Source organism: Lagenorhynchus albirostris, chromosome 1 (genome assembly GCF_949774975.1).
Source record: "Lagenorhynchus albirostris chromosome 1, mLagAlb1.1, whole genome shotgun sequence".
NCBI lineage: Eukaryota > Metazoa > Chordata > Mammalia > Artiodactyla > Delphinidae > Lagenorhynchus > Lagenorhynchus albirostris.
In genome coordinates this window covers 134982248-135002077 of record NC_083095.1, presented here as the reverse complement: position 1 = coordinate 135002077, position 19830 = coordinate 134982248, and the positions used below count along the sequence as shown (strand labels likewise).

Below are 19830 nucleotides of genomic sequence, written 5' to 3'. Positions count from 1 at the left end.
GCAGAAGACACAAAACTCTTGGATCAGAGACAATGGACAGTTTATTACCCACAGCAAAGCAGTGTGCTTGGTACCAACATTTGTTGAAGAAGGCCAGGTAATACCTGCACACAGAGATTGTGTTACAGAAAATGAAGTCTGACTTAGGGAACCCAAATCTTTTATAATGGACAGTAAGCATGCCTGCCCTTTGCTCCAGAAAGAGACACTATCTTTATCTTCCAAGGCTATTCACTATATTAACATCTTTTTCAAGATAGTCTGGAACAAAGGCAAGTCATTGCTTCTGCGTGCAAGTAAGGCAGAAACGTGAGATTGGAGACATGGAGAATGGTATTGTGAAAGCCAGTAGAAAGAGTGTTTCAAGAAGGAGGAAATTGTTAGCTCCGTTTAATATTGTTGAGAGAATATTGAAACACTAGTTAGAGCTGTTTCATTGATATTTTAAGAAATCAGATTGGGCTGGGCTGAAGAGTGAATGGAAGCGTAGAAGTATAAAATGAAATGTGTAGAAAAGTGGACATTGGGAATATAGGCGACTCTTTCAAAAAACTTGGTTGAGAGTTTGAAGAAAATAGTACTTGGAAGCTGTGTGTGTGTGTGTGTGTGTGTGTGTGTGTACACGTGTGTGTGTGTGTGTGTGTACACGTGTGTGTGTGTGTGTGTGTGTGTGTGTGAAACTGGGGCTAAAGACTTCAAATGCTGCTGGGAAGAATCCAATTGAAGGATAGATTACAGAAAAAGGAGAGATAATTGATGACTCATGGGTCCTAAAATGTATCACTGGGAATTGGATGCGGAACTCCTATAAAAGTTGGCATTTAGTAGGAGGAGGTCCACACCTGCCTTCTTAACTGGGAAAAGGATAAATCAAGAGGTATCTAGGCTTGTGTGTAAAGTAGGAGGAAGTGAAGATAGGAACTATTAGTTTTTATTTATCTAGGATGTAGGAAGTGGGGCTAGATCCTGTAGGAGGCAAATAGAGATTTGATTTTAAGGAGAGTAGTTGAAGGTATGAATGAATTATTGTGGAGTGTGGGAAAACAAGCAGATCAGAGAAACAAAGTAGAATTTCTGGGTGAATGGTGAGGACCCAAATGAGGTTGTAATTGTGTATTTATATTGGTACCAGTTTCTCTGGTTGATGTTTTAGGGATTTGTTTTTTCCTTCCTCCTCCTTTACACATCACCACCAGTAAAACCACAGTGAACTACTTCACAACCACTAGAATGGGTATTATATAAAAAACAGACAATAACAAATGTTGGGAAGGATATGGAGAAATGAGGTCACTTCATGCACTGCTGGTGGGAATGTAAAGTGATGTGGCCACTTTGGAAAATAGTTTGACAGTTTCTTAAAGCATTAAACATAAATTTAACATATGACCCAGCAATTCCATTCTTAGGAATCTACCCAAGAGAAATAGAAACGTTCTCTACACCAAGATTGGCAAATGAATCATCTCAGCAGCATTATTCATAATAGCTGAAAATTGGAAACGACCTAGATGTCCTTCATTGGGTGAATGGATAGACAAAATTTGGTATAGCCATACAATGGAATACTCTTAAGCAATAAAAAGAAATTAACTACAGATACATGCTACAACATGGACAGACCTCAAAAGTATGCTCAGTGAAATAAGCCAGACACAAGAGACCTTATTGGATGATTCCATTTGTATGAAATATACAGAAAAGACAAAGCTATAGAGACAGAGTAGATCAGTAGTTTCCAGGTGTGGGCAAGGAGAGGACAGGGATTAACAGCAAATGGGCATGAGGAATCTAATTAAGTGATGAAATATTCTAAAACTGATTTATGGTGCTGATTGTACAACTTGGTAAATTTGCTTAAAAAATCGTTGAATTGTATCCTTGGAAAGGGTGAATTATGTGTAAAATATGCCTCAATGAAGTTCTTTTTAAAAAGAAAGAACAGTTCTTCGTAAGTGGGAAAGTGATGTGGGGTTCACCAACTGAAAGGACAAAACAGGTTGGTGTTTTGATGGACAGATAGGATAAAAGAACAAAGGGGAAAAAGTGTACAGTTTGGGGAAACGAGATTTGACCACATAGAACCTAAACTGCTTATGTGAGGGGAGGTACAGACAAGCAGGTGCTGATGGATAAGGGAGAAAGTAAGTCCTCATGGTGTTGAAGAAAAGGTGTGAGAATGGGGATCAGAGAGGTTTGGAGAAGGAACTTTTACGATGGTGTAATTGGAGCATGAGATAGTGTGTGGTGGGGGGCCATAGGGAGAATAGGGAGAATAGGGAAGAAGAAAGAGGTTAAGGGCCTTGGTGAACTTTGTGCCTGATCCAGAGTAGGGATATGGAGTTAATATTGCTAAAAACAAACTAGAGCACCTGTGTCCATTTTTCCACACCTGCCAGCTTAGTCTCTACTGGTAGGGCTCTGAAGTATCTACCTATAGATTTACTTTAAGGATTAAATGAGATAATGTAGGTAAAACACATTGATATTTTCTCCTTAGTAGATCCTAAGTAAATAACTGTAGATGTTACTGTTTTAAAAGTTGAGGAAGAGAATTGTATTAGTTTTCCCTTACTATGTAATACATTAAACCAAAAGCTTTATGGTTAAAGCATTAGTAAATATTTATTATCTCACAGTTTCTGTGGGTCAGGAATTCAAAAATGGCTTAGTTGAATAGTGCTGGCTCAAGATCTCTCCTGAGGTTACAGCAGGGGTTAGTTGGGGCTGCAGTCATCCGAAGGCCTGACTGGAGCTAGAGGATCTGCTTCTAATGCGGCCCATTCACACATGGCTGGCAAGTCAGTGCTTGCTGTTGGCACAGAGGCCTCAGGTTTGCTCCACATGAGCCTCTCATCAGTGCTGCTTGATTGTCCTTGTAACAGGCCGCCAGCTTCTCCTGGAGTGAGCAGTCTGAGAGAGGAAGGCTAATGCTGGAATACTTTTATAACCTAGCCTTAGAAGTCACACACTGTCATGGACCTAGAAATTATCATACTAAGTGAAGTAAGACAGAGAAAGACAAATACATTATGTTATCACTTATATGTGGAATCTAAAGGAATGATACAAATGAACTTTTTTACAAAACAAATAGACTCACAGACATAGAAAATAAACTTATGGTTACCATTGGGGAAAGGGCAGGGGAGAGGGATAAATTAGGAGTTTGGGATTAGCAGATATGTACTACCATATATAAAATAGATAAACAACAAGCACCTACTGTATAGCACAGGGAGCTAGATTCAATATCTTGTAATAAGAAATACATCTGTATATCTATATCTGAGTCATTTTGCTGTATACCGGAAACTCACACAACAGTGTAAATCAACTGTACTTCAATGAAAGAAAGAGAGAGAGAGAGAGGAAGAAAGTCCCCCACTGTCATCTCTGCCATACTCTTGGTCATACAAACAACTGATCTTCAGTGTAGGTTATGTGAGAGCATGTGAATGCCAGGAGGTGAAGATTACTGGTATCATCTTGGAGGCTGGCTACCACAGAGAGAAATAAGAAATAAATTGTTTTTTTTGGGGGAGAGGGTGTTTATTTGCATCTTCCCTTGCTGTAGGCCTCTAGTAGTTATTCTGAAATTAGACAAATCTGCAAGTTAGTGCTCCTTAGTGACAAAATGTCCAGTTAACATTTGTGATTCTTTTTTCTTAGCACACTCTTATCTGATACTGCTTTTTAACTTAATATTAATTTTCAAATGATAGAGTTAAAAAACAGTAAGACCACTGAAATTATAACCAAAAGAGTAACCCTGCCCCAGATTTCTACTCTGCAGAGAATACTTATTTTTAATTCTTTTGGCTATTTGTTTTGGTAATGTCCTCCATATTATTAAATAGCCTTGCTTATACAGCTGTTTCTTGTTTTTTCAATTTTAGACTTTACTTTTTACTACGGAAAATGAGAATTTGGCACTTTTCTTCTCCCCTACATATATCCCATGTACCTCTTCCTAGTATAGTTATAATTTTTGGTTAAATCAATGTTCAGTGCTTATATTATGACTGTAAATATTCTCAGCCAATCCATGTAGTAAATGATGATTGCATCTCGTTTCTCTTACAACTTTGTATTTTTTTCCTGGAATTAATGACTGTCTTTTTTTGTTTGCTTCGTTTTCTATGTCTTTATCAATACTTCATCTCCAAACTCTCCAAAAGAACTAAACTCCTTCTGGTATAATCAGGTAATCTATCAATTAATTTTTTTCCCTTCTCTTAGCAGCATACCATCTGGACTCCATCTTCGATTGCACTGTGGCTTACACAGTGTTGCCCTAGAAGAGTCTCTGTGCTTTCCTGTGTCAGAGACTATTTCCTAGATATCATGATTTTTTATTTTCCACTTAATTCCTTGTTTTATAGAACATATCCCAGTAGCTTCCTAAGAAAGGGTGCCTGAGAAGTAAATTTTTGAGACGTTGCCTGATTAATTGATAGTTTACCTGTTCACAGATTTCTAGGTTGGAAATTCTCTTGGAATTTTGAAGGCATTGTTACATTGCCTTCTAGTTTCTTACACTCCTCTTAAGAAATTGCAGGTTGTCCTGATTCCTAGTCTTTGTTTCTGATTGCCTTTCCCCTATGTAGACATTTAGTTTCAGCTTTCTCTATTCTGCTCAGTCCATTACCAGTCAACCAAGGACTATTTTCCAAAATTTTGTTAGTTTTGCTTCTCTCTGTTTCTTTCTTTGTTCTTGCGAGTTTATAATTTTTTTTATTTCTTTACTATTATCTTAGTGGGTTGCAGGAGAGAGTGGAGATAATTACTGGTGTTTATTTTACCATATTTTACTAGAAATCTGACAAAATGCTTTTTATAAAGATATTTAAAACAAAAAATATTCCTGAGATTGTTTTTCCAGAATAATTAACCAAAGTTAATTTTGTGTTTGCTTCTGGGATAATATTTTACTTCTCATCATTTCCAAACGTTCTGTTAAAAAAAAATGTCCCCCCTGTAATTCCTCTTGGTTTGGGGGGCTTCATTACATTTCTCATTGAGGTAAGAATGGAAACTAATATTTGTTAAGTACCTACTGTTTGTCATAGTATGTTTGTTTGAGGGTTTTACATGTACTAGGTAGATGCTGAGGTAAGATATTCTTCACATATGTTAGGTAGCTGGCATTCCCATTTTGAATGGAAAATGCATCAACTTGAGTTGCTTTCCAAAGGTCATACCTATTGTAAATAGCAAATACTGGCTTTGAATCTAGTATTTCTGATTATGTAGTCCTTTATCCTCTTTACTTACAACTTCATTAATCTTCAATTTGTGTGTGTTAAAATTTTCAAGCATAAAAGTAGGGAGAGAATAGTATAATAACCCACCACGTATTTGTCAGCTAGTTATCAACATTTTGTCAATCTTTTGTTTCAAATATTCCACCTTTTTTTAAATCTGTAAATGTACTCCAGTATACATCTCTGATGTATGAAAGGACTTCTTATAACTAACAAAATTAACAGTAACTCCTTAATATGATCTAAAACCCAGTCCAAGTTCAGATTTCTCTGGTTGTCTCAAAAATACATTTATTCAGTTGGTTTGTTCACACGGTATCCAAATAGGATCCACATGTAGCATTTGGTCTTTATGTCTCTTAAATCTCTTTTAATCTATAATATTCATCCTCTCTCCTTTTTCCATGCCATTTTTATGTTGAAGAAATCAGGTTCTTTGTTCTGTAGAATGTACTACATTCTGGATTTGATTGCTTCTTCATGGTTTTATTTTATTGTTGTACTATCCCCCATATTTCTTGTTAACTAGAAGTTAGAGCTGGATGTTTGATTAGATTCAGGTTTGTGTATGTATGTATGTATTTTTGGAAAGAATATCTCCTAGCTTATATTTCCTACTTCATCAGGAGGCAAATAATATCTGTAATGTCCTACTTTTGGTGATGCTGAGTTGGGTATAGTTTTTCTCAGCTTGATCCATCCATTATAAGTTCCCCATTCATATATCACCTCAGGATTTTAGCATCCACTTATGATCATTGTACAGATCCATTATTTCATTAGGTGCTGCACATTGGTGATTTTTCTAATTATATCACTGCCCTTCTACATTTATTAGCTGTAATTCTGCTATTACGAGGAACTTTCTCCTCTTTACTGTTTTGCCACTTGAAATCAGGAAAGACAAGATTAATGATTGATTTTCCCCCCTTTATTTGTCAGTTTTCAGAGTGAGGAGTTTCTGTAGCAAAGGAGTCATTATGAACTCAGGGCTATTTATATATTTGATATATTTTAGTGTATTACAGTCATTATTCATTTTGTTGCTCAGATTGATCCATTAGTGTCCCCATTAGTCTTTGATAACTTCTTTGGTTTTTGACACAGGATGTTCCAGGCTCATTTTGTGCATATCCTTCCCCAAATACAGAACTAACCATTTCTCCAAGGAACTCTGTTTTTTTAAAAAATGGGAAATAGTATTTAGAAACAGCAACCTGAGTTGCTAGTGGTTCAGTACTATTGCATTGTCATCATTTTAGGCATTTTCACTGATCAGAGATAGGAAATACGTACATATTTTTTAGAAAGAGAAAAATCATGAGTTTGTACTGATGATACCTATTGAAGTGTAAGTTTTTTTTAAAACTTAGCTACTCTGATTTTATACTTGTACGTCACTACTCTTAAATCTTGGTTCCCAACCATAGTAACAAAAGTACTTTTTGCTTGCTTCTCATTGTATATATGACAATTTCAAAACTACAGTATCAGTACTAATGACTGAACATAATTTGTTTTCTTCGTGGATCTTTTTGCCCTTAATATATATCCTGGTAGGGAGATACAACCAAAATACTATATGGTGCATATATATATATATATATATAAAGTTTTTTATTTTATCCTTTCATTGTTCTTTCTGGGGGGGAGTATATATTATTATATATTTAGTATATTTAAAATTATAGTTTTTAGTTTTATATTTAATATATAATAATACATATTTTGTTTTACTCCCTTTCTTACTGTAAAGGTATATACTATAAACATTGTTTTGCATTGCTTTTTCTCTTAATGGTACAGTCTGGAGATGACTTTTTTATTTATTTATTATATTTTTTGGCTGCATTGGGTCTTCGTTACTGGGTGCGGGCTTTCTCTAGTTGCGGCAAGCGGGGGCTACTCTTGGTTGCAGTGCGCAGGCTTCTCTTGTTGCGGAGCACAGACTCTAGATGCGCGGGCTTCAGCAGTTGTGGCACATGAACTTAGTTGCTCCGCAGCATGTGGGATCTTCCCGGACCAGGGCTCGAACCCGTGTACCCTGTGTTGGTAGGCAGGTTCTTAACCACTGCGCCACCAGGGAAGCCCTGGAGGTCACTTCTTATCAGCATGCAGAGATCATCATTCCTTTAAACAGCTGCATAGTAATCTATTATGTGGGTTGCCATGACTTAGCTAATTTCATACTGATTTCGTCTTCCATTTAAGTCCTAAGGAAATACTTCTTTGTGGCAAAATCCAGTGTGAGAATTTAATAGGATCAAAAAATTTTTAAATATTGAAATCTATTTCTCTCCTTAAACTTGAAATCAAGAGTTAATGACAATTTTCATGAAATGAATTTTATTCACCTAAGCACCCTGGTTTATTTTTAAACCTTAACTATTTTTGATGGAAATCCTTTAAATTTATTACAAACTTTTACACAGTTTAAACATTTTTTGCCATAATTGGGATGTTTTCATTATTGTATTTAATTCTAATTATCTGTGCTTTTCAGTTTTTCTGTGTTTTCCCTGAATGTTAAGTACTTGTCAGTCTCATATGCCCAAGTCAGCTGTCAGTCTCATATGCCCAAGTCAGCTGTTGTGTGAAGTTTTTTTAAATTAATTAGTTAATTAATTTTTCATTTATTCTATTAAAGTTTAGGTGAAGGTTTTATCTCTGCTTTTTCAGGGCCTCAGCTTACATACAGGAAAGTCAAATTTATAGAAAGCCTGGTATTAACAAGAATGGTGTTTCACTCCCTGTTTACTAGACTAAAAAATTTTTTTATATTGAAATATAGTTAATTTACAATATTTTGTTTCAGGTGTACAAGAAGTGATTCAGTTATATATATATTTTTCAGATTATATTCCATTATAGGTTATTGCAAGATATTGAATATAATTCCCTGTGCTATACAGCAAATCCTTGTTGCTTATTGACTAAAATTTTTTTAATTGAGAAAACAAAGCATCTGTGTCTTTATCATTTTGCTATTGTAATTTTTACAATATGTAGTTATGATTATTCGCTTATTAATAGTAATATTTTCTCTTGAATCAGATGTTCTGCCTTACTCAATACGGGTCCTGTTGGAAGCTGCTGTGCGAAATTGTGATGGCTTTTTAATGAAAAGGGAAGATGTTATGAACATTTTAGACTGGAAAACCAAACAAAGCAATGTTGAAGTGCCCTTTTTCCCTGCCCGTGTTCTTCTTCAAGATTTTACGTGAGTGATTGGTTTATTTTTCATGATGAATTTTCAGAGTGTTCGCTTTTTAAAATTCAGACTCCCTGATGGCTCTCTTGTTTTTTAATTGTGAAAATTAGTTTATAAATTTAAAAAGTTGCTTTTTCTAAACTGAAGCTATTTCTTAAAAATTAGGCGCTTTTTTTTGTACCATTTATTTAAAAACTACTTTTATCTAACTGCCTACTTGTCATCTCCACATAGCCAATAGGCTTCTCAATCTTAACATATCCAAAACTTCATTGCTCAGCCCCCCTCATGTATTCTTTCCAAGTTTTTTTCTGTCATATTGAATGGCGCTATAGTCTCCTGTTTGTTTAGAGCAAAAATCTAGGAGTTAACCCTGGTTTCTGTCCTTCGTACATAATCCAGTCTATCAGCAGGTTCTGTCAACTCTACCTTTGAAATATACGTATCCTGAATCCAAATACTTCTTACCATCTCCACCACAGTCATCCTGATTATAACTATAATAATGTGTTAACTGGTATCCCTGCTTCCATACTTGGAATGTATAGTCTTGTCTTTTCACAGTAGGTGAAGTGACTTGGTTAAAAGATGTTAATCAAGGTCATATCACTCCCCTATTCTCCAATTGGCTTCCATTATACTTACAATAAAGTCTTTACCATAGCTTGAAAGATTCTGCCTAATCTGTGTGTCCAGGGATTACTTATTGGAAGAATTAACCTTTAGCTGAGTTTTGAAGGAGGTGTAGGAGTTAGCTAGACAAATAAGAACATCCCCTTCACCCACCCACCTAAATCTGGTTTGTAAGCTACTGCTCTGTGTACCCTGTATATGCTGCTACTGTAGTACTTACGATACTATTCTATAATTGCTACTTTATCTTCCCTACAAATTCCTTGAGAACAGTTACTCTCCCTTATTTGGTCTTATACCATTGGTGTCTAGCACATTGAAGGCATTTGGTAAATGCTTCTTATATAGTTGGCTGGAGATATATATGTAGGTATAGATATAGATCCATCTATATCTATATCCATATATTTAGTGGATAACTTTGGAGACAAGAAGGCACTGGGAGTGAAGGGGCTGGAGCTGGGGAAAAGGGAGGGGTATCTTAAAATATAAGGCAAGAGAAAGAATTCCATAGGCAGTTCCCTTGAAGTTCTCTTATGCCTCTAAAAATCATCTGTTGTATTTTTGGCACATTTACCTTTGAGCCCTCAAATTCTCAGATAATATTTAATATTAATTCTCATTAAACCAGGATACATCTAACTTTGGATAACCCGTACATTATCAAACATGAATGCAACTTAAAAAGGGATACTTTTTAAATTTAAAAATGCATATTGATCATTTGAGCAAATGTAAAAGAAGAATTAGAAGTTGATCATTCTTTATTTTTTAGTGGAATACCGGCAATGGTGGATTTTGCTGCTATGAGGGAGGCAGTGAAAACTCTTGGAGGTGACCCTAAGAAAGTCCATCCTGCCTGTCCGACAGATCTCACGGTTGATCATTCTTTACAAATTGACTTCAACAAATGGTACTTTAATACACATATTTATAAAGACAGCCACGCACGTTGACTGGCAGCCAGTCCACTGGGAGTGTGTGGTATAGAAGAAAGGGAATAGAGATAATTTGTGCCAGAGTAGAGTTTGCTACAGTTAGTATTGACTAATATACAAAAAAAAACTGATGAAAACTTTATGTATTGGTGAATTTTCTTTTTAACTGAGTCTAAATTTAAACTGATTTTCATGTTTGTATATTTCTGCTGCCATTTTTTATAGATATGTGTAAGCCTAGAACCTGCTTTTTGGAGTGAATATCTTAATTAAGCCTTCATTTCCTTTTTGTTTTTAAACTTCCAGAGAGAATTTAAAGATGTGAGCCTTTAATGTCTAAATTGGTGATTGAAAACACTGAGCTTACTACAGCTGTATTTTCCTTCCACTGAAATAAATTTCTTATATTTAAAAGGCCATTTTGACCACAGTCAAACTAGAGAAGACATGATTCTATTTTCATGTACCAGCTTTCTTTTTACATTCCCTGGAGTAATGGAAAAGGCTACAATTTATTAAAACCTGTGAGAGCCTTTGCCCTCTAGATTAAACGATGGCTCTGAACTTCTTTTAAGTTGTTAGATGGGGAAAAAAATCGATTTTGCTACTTGCCAAAAGTTACTATATGCAAATGATTTTAGTGGCACAATTTTTTTTTAATCTCCATAAATTTAAATAAATCAACTTTTTTTTTTTTTGGTAATCTGAGATTTGCTTTTGAAACCTGAAATAAATGATATATTAACCTTTGAATAACATTCAGTTGTTACTTCCAGATAGCATTGCTGTTGTGTGCTTTTTGAAGAGCTAAATTTCTGTAACTTTTAAATGGTTTTATTTTGTTTCCTTTTGGAACGATAGTGCAATACAGAATGCTCCAAATCCTGGAGGTGGTGACTTACAGAAAGCAGGAAAGCTTTCTCCACTTAGAGTGCAGCCTAAGAAGCTTCCCTGCAGAGGCCAGACTACCTGCCGAGGATCGTGTGATTCTGGAGAACTAGGCCGAAACTCAGGAAGATTTTCTTCGCAGATCGAAAATACACCCATTCTATGTCCTTTTCATTTGCAACCAGTGCCTGAGTATGAGATGTTTTTAAAAATATTTATTAGTACCAGATTATTTTTCAGTTAAGGAAATCATGTTTATTCTCCTTCCCCTCCTGATTCCTATTACATTGCCTTCATATTTACTGTGCTTCCTATTGTACTGAAAGAAGCAAAGTTAATGAAAATGGTAGTCTCTAAATACCATGATTTATTTCTGTTCCTTTGAAGAAAACTTTTCTTAAGAATTTTCTATAAATATATTTAATTTTTGTAACTAATGTAGACAGAAAATTATCTTGAACTGTAAATTTTTTATTTTAGTGAATTTATACCATTCACATGCTCATTATTCATTCAGATTTCTTTTATGAAATCTATCTATATTTTTAGCTTTATTTTCCTATTAGATTTCTTATTCTTTCTTATTGCATTGAGACCTCTATGTTAAGAATATTATCATTATCATATGTTATAAACTTAATGAGCCCTTTTAGATAAGCAATTGCCTATATAGTACCATGGAAAGTAGTAAACCTGCCTGGAAAAGAATCCCGTTCTTAAGAGTTGGTTAAATTTCCTAATAGGTAATTTTTCAAAATAAAAAAAAGAGTTCTATAATTTGAATTTTTATATGCTATGAAGTTTCCAAAGTCTTAGTCTTATTTTAAGAGAGTTATGTTGTTTATCCCATTGTTTACTAGACTGTCAAATTTTTTAAAGACGAGTTAAAAATGACTTACACTTTTTCAAATTGAAAAAAATTTAACACATTTAAGATTTAGGCTAGCTAAGAGTAATATCAACACATATTTCATCGTAAGTATCAAATAATATATTAGTTCATTTGTCCCTAAATTGGATCTTTCAAATTCTGGGTAGTTCTAAATTTTGTGCTCAATGTAGCTGTAAAGCCTCAGGTTATAAGTGAACTCAGGTGCTCTTCCTCTCTAAGAATTCAATATAATGTGTGGGTCCTTTGCCATCAAATCATGGCAGTTTTACATTTATGTAAGTACTCCTTATTCCCTACCTGGCTGTCCTGATGGTTAGGGACATGTTGAATTTTGAGATTAATTTCTCTTCTTATTTAGAAATTAATTTCCTGAAAAGGAAGATTTATTGATTCAAAAAATCATTGATTTTCTTGGGTATCTTTTTATAACTGGTATGAAGTGCTAAGATGGTATGTTTTTATTTCTAAAAATCCAATCTGGTGTAACATTTCCCCTCAATTTTGACTCTAAATTACAAAGTATTAAGATCAGATATGTTATAGTCCCTGGTTGTATGAAAATAGTAACTCTTTCATGTGCTTTAATGCATCAGTGAAGTATTAATTATAGACTCAAACAAGAAATTGAGGGATAGAGAATTGAGAGCATACATTTGGCACTTGAAATCACTGCCTGATTTGAAGTCAGGTTATGAGCTAATAAATCTTTGTGTGGTACTTTGTAGCTATATATACTATGAAAAGGTAAGATAATTGGAGTGGCTCTAGAAAGCTATGTTCCCTGAGGTCCTAAGAAAAATCTTATTAAGATGTGCTATGGCTTCAAATGATCAATCAGCAATGAATTATTAATCTTTGTTTTTTTAAAAAAGTTGACAAACAACTATAATTATCTGGACCCTGGAGGACATGTATAATTTAAGTTATATTGATATTCTAGTCAACACTTAAATCACCAGCTGGCAAGTGAAAATAAACAACTTAAAGCTGTTAGAAATAATTTTTTTTAAATATCCATTAGATAAAAATAGCTTCCTAAAAATGGCACTATGTTTACTGCTTGGCAGTGAATTGTTTTTATCTCTTAGTTTACATAATTCGTGTAAAATAGGTTTATAATCCACTTAAAGTAAAATGCTACTTTATATAAAATAGAACCTTCCATTTTGGGTGAGATGAATTTAAAATTTTTACCAAAAGCTCTTTTTAAACTATAAAGTGATGCTGAGTTGTTTGTCATTGCTACATTGTGATAATCAACAAGTATCTCCTAGTTTAACTGGTACTAGAGTTAAGTGGGTGGAGATGTACATGCTTATTTTTCACTAAGCTACAACCCTTCTTTTTCCTTGCAGTGGAAAATCCAACAAAGGTTACCATGCTACTTTTAATATTTTAGCCAAATCTCACAGTGTTACATGTTAAGTACAGTTTGGGACACTGGTGTGGACCATGGCTTAAATAATAAGTCCTTGCAGTAGCTTTCTAGTGTTACTTAAAGCAGAGCTTCCTTGTTGAAAAGAAAATAACTGATTCTGAGAAGTCTAGTAAACTGCTATTCCCAGAATTTTTAAAATATGTAGACTTAGAAACAAGGGAAGTCTTTTCTGTAATACATATATTTAATGCCAGTTCTTCTTCTTTTTAGACCTGAAACAGTATTAAAAAATCAAGAAGTAGAATTTGGCAGAAATCGAGAGAGACTTCAATTTTTCAAGGTATAAATGATTGGGGGGAAATTTTTTAATAGGAGTTTATGAAATATTGAAAGGTTTGATTTTTATATCTTTAGAAGTTTTTAAACACTAGCAGTAGAACCCTTTTTTACTTTTTTTCCTTCAAATAAAATCTTAATCAGAAACGCTAGTGTATAACAAAATATTAAAAACAGTGGCTCTAATTCAAGTGAGCTTGGAGGGTCTTCTACTTGGGCCTACCCCTTTTCCCATCCCTGAGAATCCTTGGAATGTAGTTGAAAGCTACTGTTTATCTGGACTATTGGAACATTTTTCTTTGACTTAATTTTGTTTTAATAATCTGCAAAATGAATATATTTAGGTTTAGTATCTGTGTATTTGTTTTTATGTACTGTAAACTTTGACCATGATGAACATTGGTAAAATATTTTTAGTGTCAGTATTTATATGTTGATTATGAGGCAAATTCAGATATATGCTAACAGTTGGATTTCTTAAATTTAAATAAAATACAGTGGAGTTCAAGAGTTTTTAAGAATGTGGCTGTAATCCCTCCTGGAACTGGAATGGCTCATCAAGTAAACTTAGAGTATTTGTCGAGAGTGGTTTTTGAAGAAAAGGACCTCCTCTTTCCGGACAGTGTCATTGGCACAGATTCTCATATAACCATGGTGAATGGTTTGGGGATTCTGGGGTGGGGTAAGTAAATGACTATATTTAATTCTTTGGGGGAGAGGATGTCAGGAAATTTATAAAAGAACATAAATAGCAGGGTCTTTATAGCCTCTTTGAGGCTGTTTTTTCACGTATAACAGCAGGAACAAAAGTAAATCTTAATTCAAGTGTTTGTGGACAGTGTGGTATAAGAGAGAATTTATGAAAAGAAATGTGGACTGTGCCCAGCACAGCACTACCATTTGTGGAGTGCTTAGTGATGATGATGATGATGATGATGTCTGTGAAGGTGATGTGCTTATTCCCTTATTTAAAGTCCTTCAGTGGCTTCTCCTAGCATTCTTTGTAAATCCAAATTTCTTCATGTTTTTTTTTTGTGTGTGTGTGGTACGCGGGCCTCTCACTGTCGTGGCCTCTCCCGTTGCGGAGCACAGGCTCCGGACGCGCAGGCTCGGCGGCCATGGCTCACGGGCCCAGCCGCTCCGCGGCATGTGGGATCCTCATGCCGCGGACCGGGGCACAAACCCGTGTCTCCTGCATCAGCAGGCGGACTCTCAACCGCTGCACCACCAGGGAAGCCCCCTCTTCATGTTTTTTATAGGGCCCATCACAACCTGTTGCCTCTTTAGCCATTTACCCAAACACATCTTTTATTTACCTGAGTGGGCTGTGCTGTTGCACCTCACGGCTTGCATCAGCTATTCCCTCTGGCAGAGTGCATGTACTCTTTTATAGGGTGCTATAATTGTTGGCTTTTTGTCTTTATCATTAGACTGAGCTTCTTGAGGTTGACAGGGGCTGGGTTCTATTCATACTGTATCTTGAGCATAGCATAGTATCTAGCATAATAGATACTAAATGTTTTCTGAATTTAAGATAAAGGTAAAAATCAGTTTTTTCCAACCATATGAGTGGAGTCATTCTTTTGAGAAGACTTGAGTTCCATATCTACAGTAATAGCATTATAGTAATTCTGTGCAAGGTACTGTGTAAGACAAGCTCGTGAAACACCTAGAGATTTAGATGTTACAAAGATAAATTATCTTTAAATGCGCTATACTCATATACCTGTCTTTATTACATTAGGGGTTGGAGGTATTGAAACAGAAGCAGTTATGCTTGGTCTGCCAGCTTCTCTTACTTTACCAGAGGTGGTTGGATGTGAATTAACTGGCTCATCGAATCCTTTTGTTACATCCATAGATGTTGTTCTTGGCATTACAAAGGTAAGTTAAAATTTTGCTAGCTGTATAACTTAGTGGACATGATTTTTTTGGTAAGTAGAAGAGCAGGGATTTGGGTTCATCAACTCATCCTCAGCACTGTGATGTTATTAGCTGTGTCATCATAGTTATCATCATAGTAATAATAGCAAAATTTAACCCTTTATACTAGTAAGTACAAAACAATTTGTTGTGTCATTGTTCTCTTGACATGTTAACTCATTTATTCCTCATTACAAGCCTATGAGATTGTTACTATTGCCATCCTTATTTTAATTCTCTGAAAACTGAGACACAGTAAGGTTTAATGACTTAACCAGAGGGTCATAGGGCTGAATGGTCAGTGTAGAACAAGGTTTCCCACCCGGCAGTCAGGTTCTTAAGTCCATGCTCTTAACCATTATGCCTTATTGCCTCTGAATGTTTGTTGCCTTCGTGAATTTAAAAAAAAAAAAAAAAGTCGTATTTAGGAAATGTCTAATTGCATCTCCTTTAATTTGACAAATTTGAATCATTTGTCCCCTGAAAACTATTACTGTATTAGTACTTTAAAAAATATAGGCTGTAAAAATGTGGTAGTGTCAGATTTTTCTATTGGCTATTTTAACATTTAAAAAAAAAGTCACTCTGCTGTACACCTGAAACTAACACAACATTGTAAATCCACTATACTTCAATTAAAAATAAAAAGAAATGATAAAAGTATTATATAGAAATTTTTTCTCTGAATTTTTAAAATATTGGCTGCATGCGTTTAATATATGTACTGTAGGGTTTCCTAAAGACAATAATTTGTAACTCTCCATCCTAAATTTCTCGTTTTCACTAACTTTATTGTAATGATTAAGTCCCATTTTGTTCAATGAATGAACCTGGGAAATGTTCCACAAATAATTCCAATTTGGATCCCAGTATCTCAGCATTTTCTGTTAGGTTACTGGTCTGAAGGCTTTCAGAATACTCAGCAGGGAAAGTAAATGGTGTTACCTCCCTCTTACCATTTAGTATTGATCCCTCTTCCCTAATTAGAAAAAATTGACATCTTGCAGAAATGATTGATTCAGTGTGTGGTACCAAAAGATCAAGAAGTTAAATTAGAGAATTGAAGGATTATTCCTACAGGAAAAGGGATATCCCATTATAATTTTAGAAAAATCAATTCTTTTCCTTCACACATCCTGAAAATTAATGGTGCTTTTTAGATTCCTCCAGCTATATTTTTTCTTAACAATGTTCTACGTGTACTTTTGACATTTTGGCTTATTGATGCAAAAATTAAACTTATTATGTAGATGTACCTTTTTGATTATTTTGTCCCATATTTGAGGTCCTGTTCTATTCATGATCTTTGTAGGATTAATCATATATTGTTTTTCAAAATGTATATTGTGGTACCTCATTAATTTGGGGAAAGCAGCATTTGGCTTGCTATATCTAATCTATATGGCTCTTATCCTCAAAAATAAAACAGTGAAAATTAGGAAACATCTTTCTTTTAGGGTTGAGTTTCTGCATCTATAAAACGTTTGGATTAAGTGATCCTTAGCACTTATAAAATGTTAGAGCTTAATGTTATTCATAGGTTGAATGTTGTTTCATACATCGTCACTGTGCTGAGCAGTCCCTCTATACCATTCTGACACCATTTTACAATTGAGAGGTGGTGGGTAGCTGTTTTGGTTACTTAAAAATGAGTAATAAGAAAAATGATTTTAGAAGGAATTAAATTTGAGGCCATATGTTAAATCCTATCAATGAAATTTACCTAGGGGGGCTTCCCTGGTGGTCCAGTGGTTAAGGCTTCGCCTTCTAGTGCAGGGGGTGCGGGTTCGATCCCTGGTCAGGGAGCTAAGCTCCCACATGCATCATGGCCAAAAAAACCAAAAACATAAAACAGAAGCAGTATTGTAACAAATTCAATAAAGACTTTAAAAATGGTCCCCATCAAAAACAAAATATCTTTAAAAAAAAGAAATTTACCTATAATTAGTGATGCTGTAAATATTTGGATCAGTAGTTGGAATTCGAAGAATTTTTATAGCAGTATATAATTTTTTGAATTTAAATACACAGTTTCATCAGTATATTAGTATTTCACTAAATCTAAGATGCCATCATTGGTTAGAAGCACCACTGTTTTATGTGCTGCTAAGAAAGAAAGAAGACTGCCAGCTAACAGACACACCATAGAGTCTAAGGTATACGCTGATTTCAGAGACATTAAAACGGGAATCTTAGCCATTTTGAACTTTCAAGCCCTTTTCTACCCTAATAGTAACATTTGACCACTCTTCTATTGACTGTTTACCTTAAAATACCTGGAAAACCAGAATGAGTTGATGTTTCATAAAAATAACAGAGGACCTCTTTCACTGTCAGTAGTAATGGATTAAAGATTAGATTTTATAGTTTTCAGAAAATCCATGCTAATTTTGTGTGTGTTTCTATGTATCTCCTTATATAGCACCTCAGACAAGTAGGAGTGGCTGGAAAGTTTGTTGAGTTTTTTGGAAGTGGAGTTTCACAGTTATCTATAGTAGATCGAACTACAATAGCAAACATGTGTCCAGAATATGGTGCTATCCTCAGCTTTTTCCCTGTTGACAATGTGACATTAAAACATTTAGAACATACAGGTAAGAACGTATAAGATCACTAGGATAAATGTGTTACATTTCCAATGTGTCTATCTGAAATATTGTATAATAAATTACTACCTTGTACATGTTATTTAATGTTCATGAAATTGTCTTATTTTAAAACAGCAGCTTTGAAATAAACTGCATCAGATGTGTTTAAAGAGTGTTGTGTCCTCAAACCCTAATCCACTGTAACCCATTTACAGCAGTTTAGAGGAGTTATTCAAACTGCTGATCTTTGCCTCACGTTTTCCCAATGATTAATAATGGATACCTCCACCCTGTTAGTGATCAGAGGTTGCAATTTAATGGAAGTCAGGCTTGCGCACATTTACAGCTGTTCTCTTCTACATACAGGAAGAGAGGAGCCACGAGACAGAGTTTGGGAACCAGTGCTCTATCTAAAGAAGAAGCACATAATTTTGTGAAAAGCAGCATAGGGTTACAGGTTCCAAATTCTTATTGTAGCCTGATTAACTAGGAACTTTGACCACTCTTCTGTTGACTAATACAGAAAATACTTGCAAAACCAGAATGTGTTGGTTTTATAAGGCCCCTATTCTTTAAAAAGCAGGGTCTCTTTATTTGATCCACTTCTTTTTTTAAGAGATCATTACTGAACTACTAATCTCATCATAAGTATATTGGGGAGATATATCCTAGTATTCTTCAGTTTGGGGGCAGATTATGATAAGTCAAATGGCAAAATGGATGACTGGTCCTTTGGAACCTTGGAAGGAATGGTCCTCATAGAATACAGAGTTTTCTCTAAACTAGATTTTGGGTGGCAGAATGTTCAAGAGAGAAATGCCTTATTCCTTACATATTGATATTAATTAATGTCATAATGATCTGTCACTGTAACAAATTGTCCTAAAACTTAGTGGCTTAAAACAGCAATAATCATTTATTGCTGCATAGTTTCAGTGGGTCAGTAATTCATACAGGTACAGATTGTCTCTGCTTCATGATGTCTGGAGCCTCAACTGCAAGACTTAAAAGCTAGGGCCAGGAATCCTGAAGGTTTGTTCACTTGAATGTCTGGCAGTGAATGCTGGCCGTCAGCTGGGAACTCAGCTGGGACTGTCAGCCAGAACACCTATTTATGGTTTCTGAATATATAATCTGGGCTTTCTCACATGGTGGCTTTTCAAGGGTTGGTAACCTGAGAGAGCAGGGGTGTAGGGGGTTGGGGAGAAGGTACATGCCAGTTAGCCAGCTAGCCGGCTAGAAATTACATTGCTTAGGTTTAAGGGGAATGAACGTAGATTCTACCTCTTGATGGTTGAATGTCAATGTCACATTGTAAGAGAACATGTAACTTGGGATAGATATTGTTGTGGCAGTCATTGGCAAATATAATCTGCCACAGTTACTTACTTCTCATCAAGCTTACAGATAACTACCAGAATGTTTAATTGGAAACTTTATTGTTAACATCTAAGTTCTTTTAATTTCTGGAAGATCTTGTTAAATCTCTATCCTGCTCTGTAAAACTATTCTTAACTTTCATTTACTTTATTCTTAACTTTCATTTACTTTATTCTTTCATTTTGACTATTATATTAATGTTGCTTATTGTTTAGGGAAAGTAATGAATTTCATCTTTCATGGTGGCTAGTGATTTATTATGTTGAATTTTGTTATTGGCTTTTCTCTTGGAAACAATATTTTTGTGAGTTTTATATAACTGGCTCAGTATTTCTGATCTTGTCTGTGATTGAGTAACTTTTAAAAGGGGGGGTTCTGGTATGTATTTTATAAAGT

The 19830-nt window shown here is 34.9% G+C and overlaps 1 protein-coding gene across 1 annotated transcript in view; it reads left to right on the top strand.

The window, feature by feature from the left end:
• The window catches only part of IREB2 (iron responsive element binding protein 2), a 46426-nt gene that overhangs the window by 10911 nt on the left and 15685 nt on the right, over positions 1-19830 (top strand). Inside the window, exons 3-9 of the mRNA XM_060155064.1 lie at positions 8322-8487; positions 9887-10024; positions 10911-11129; positions 13478-13547; positions 14042-14225; positions 15288-15427; positions 17889-18060. Coding sequence (XP_060011047.1) covers positions 8322-8487; positions 9887-10024; positions 10911-11129; positions 13478-13547; positions 14042-14225; positions 15288-15427; positions 17889-18060 — 1089 coding nt within the window. The remainder of the gene's footprint in view (positions 1-8321; positions 8488-9886; positions 10025-10910; positions 11130-13477; positions 13548-14041; positions 14226-15287; positions 15428-17888; positions 18061-19830) is intronic.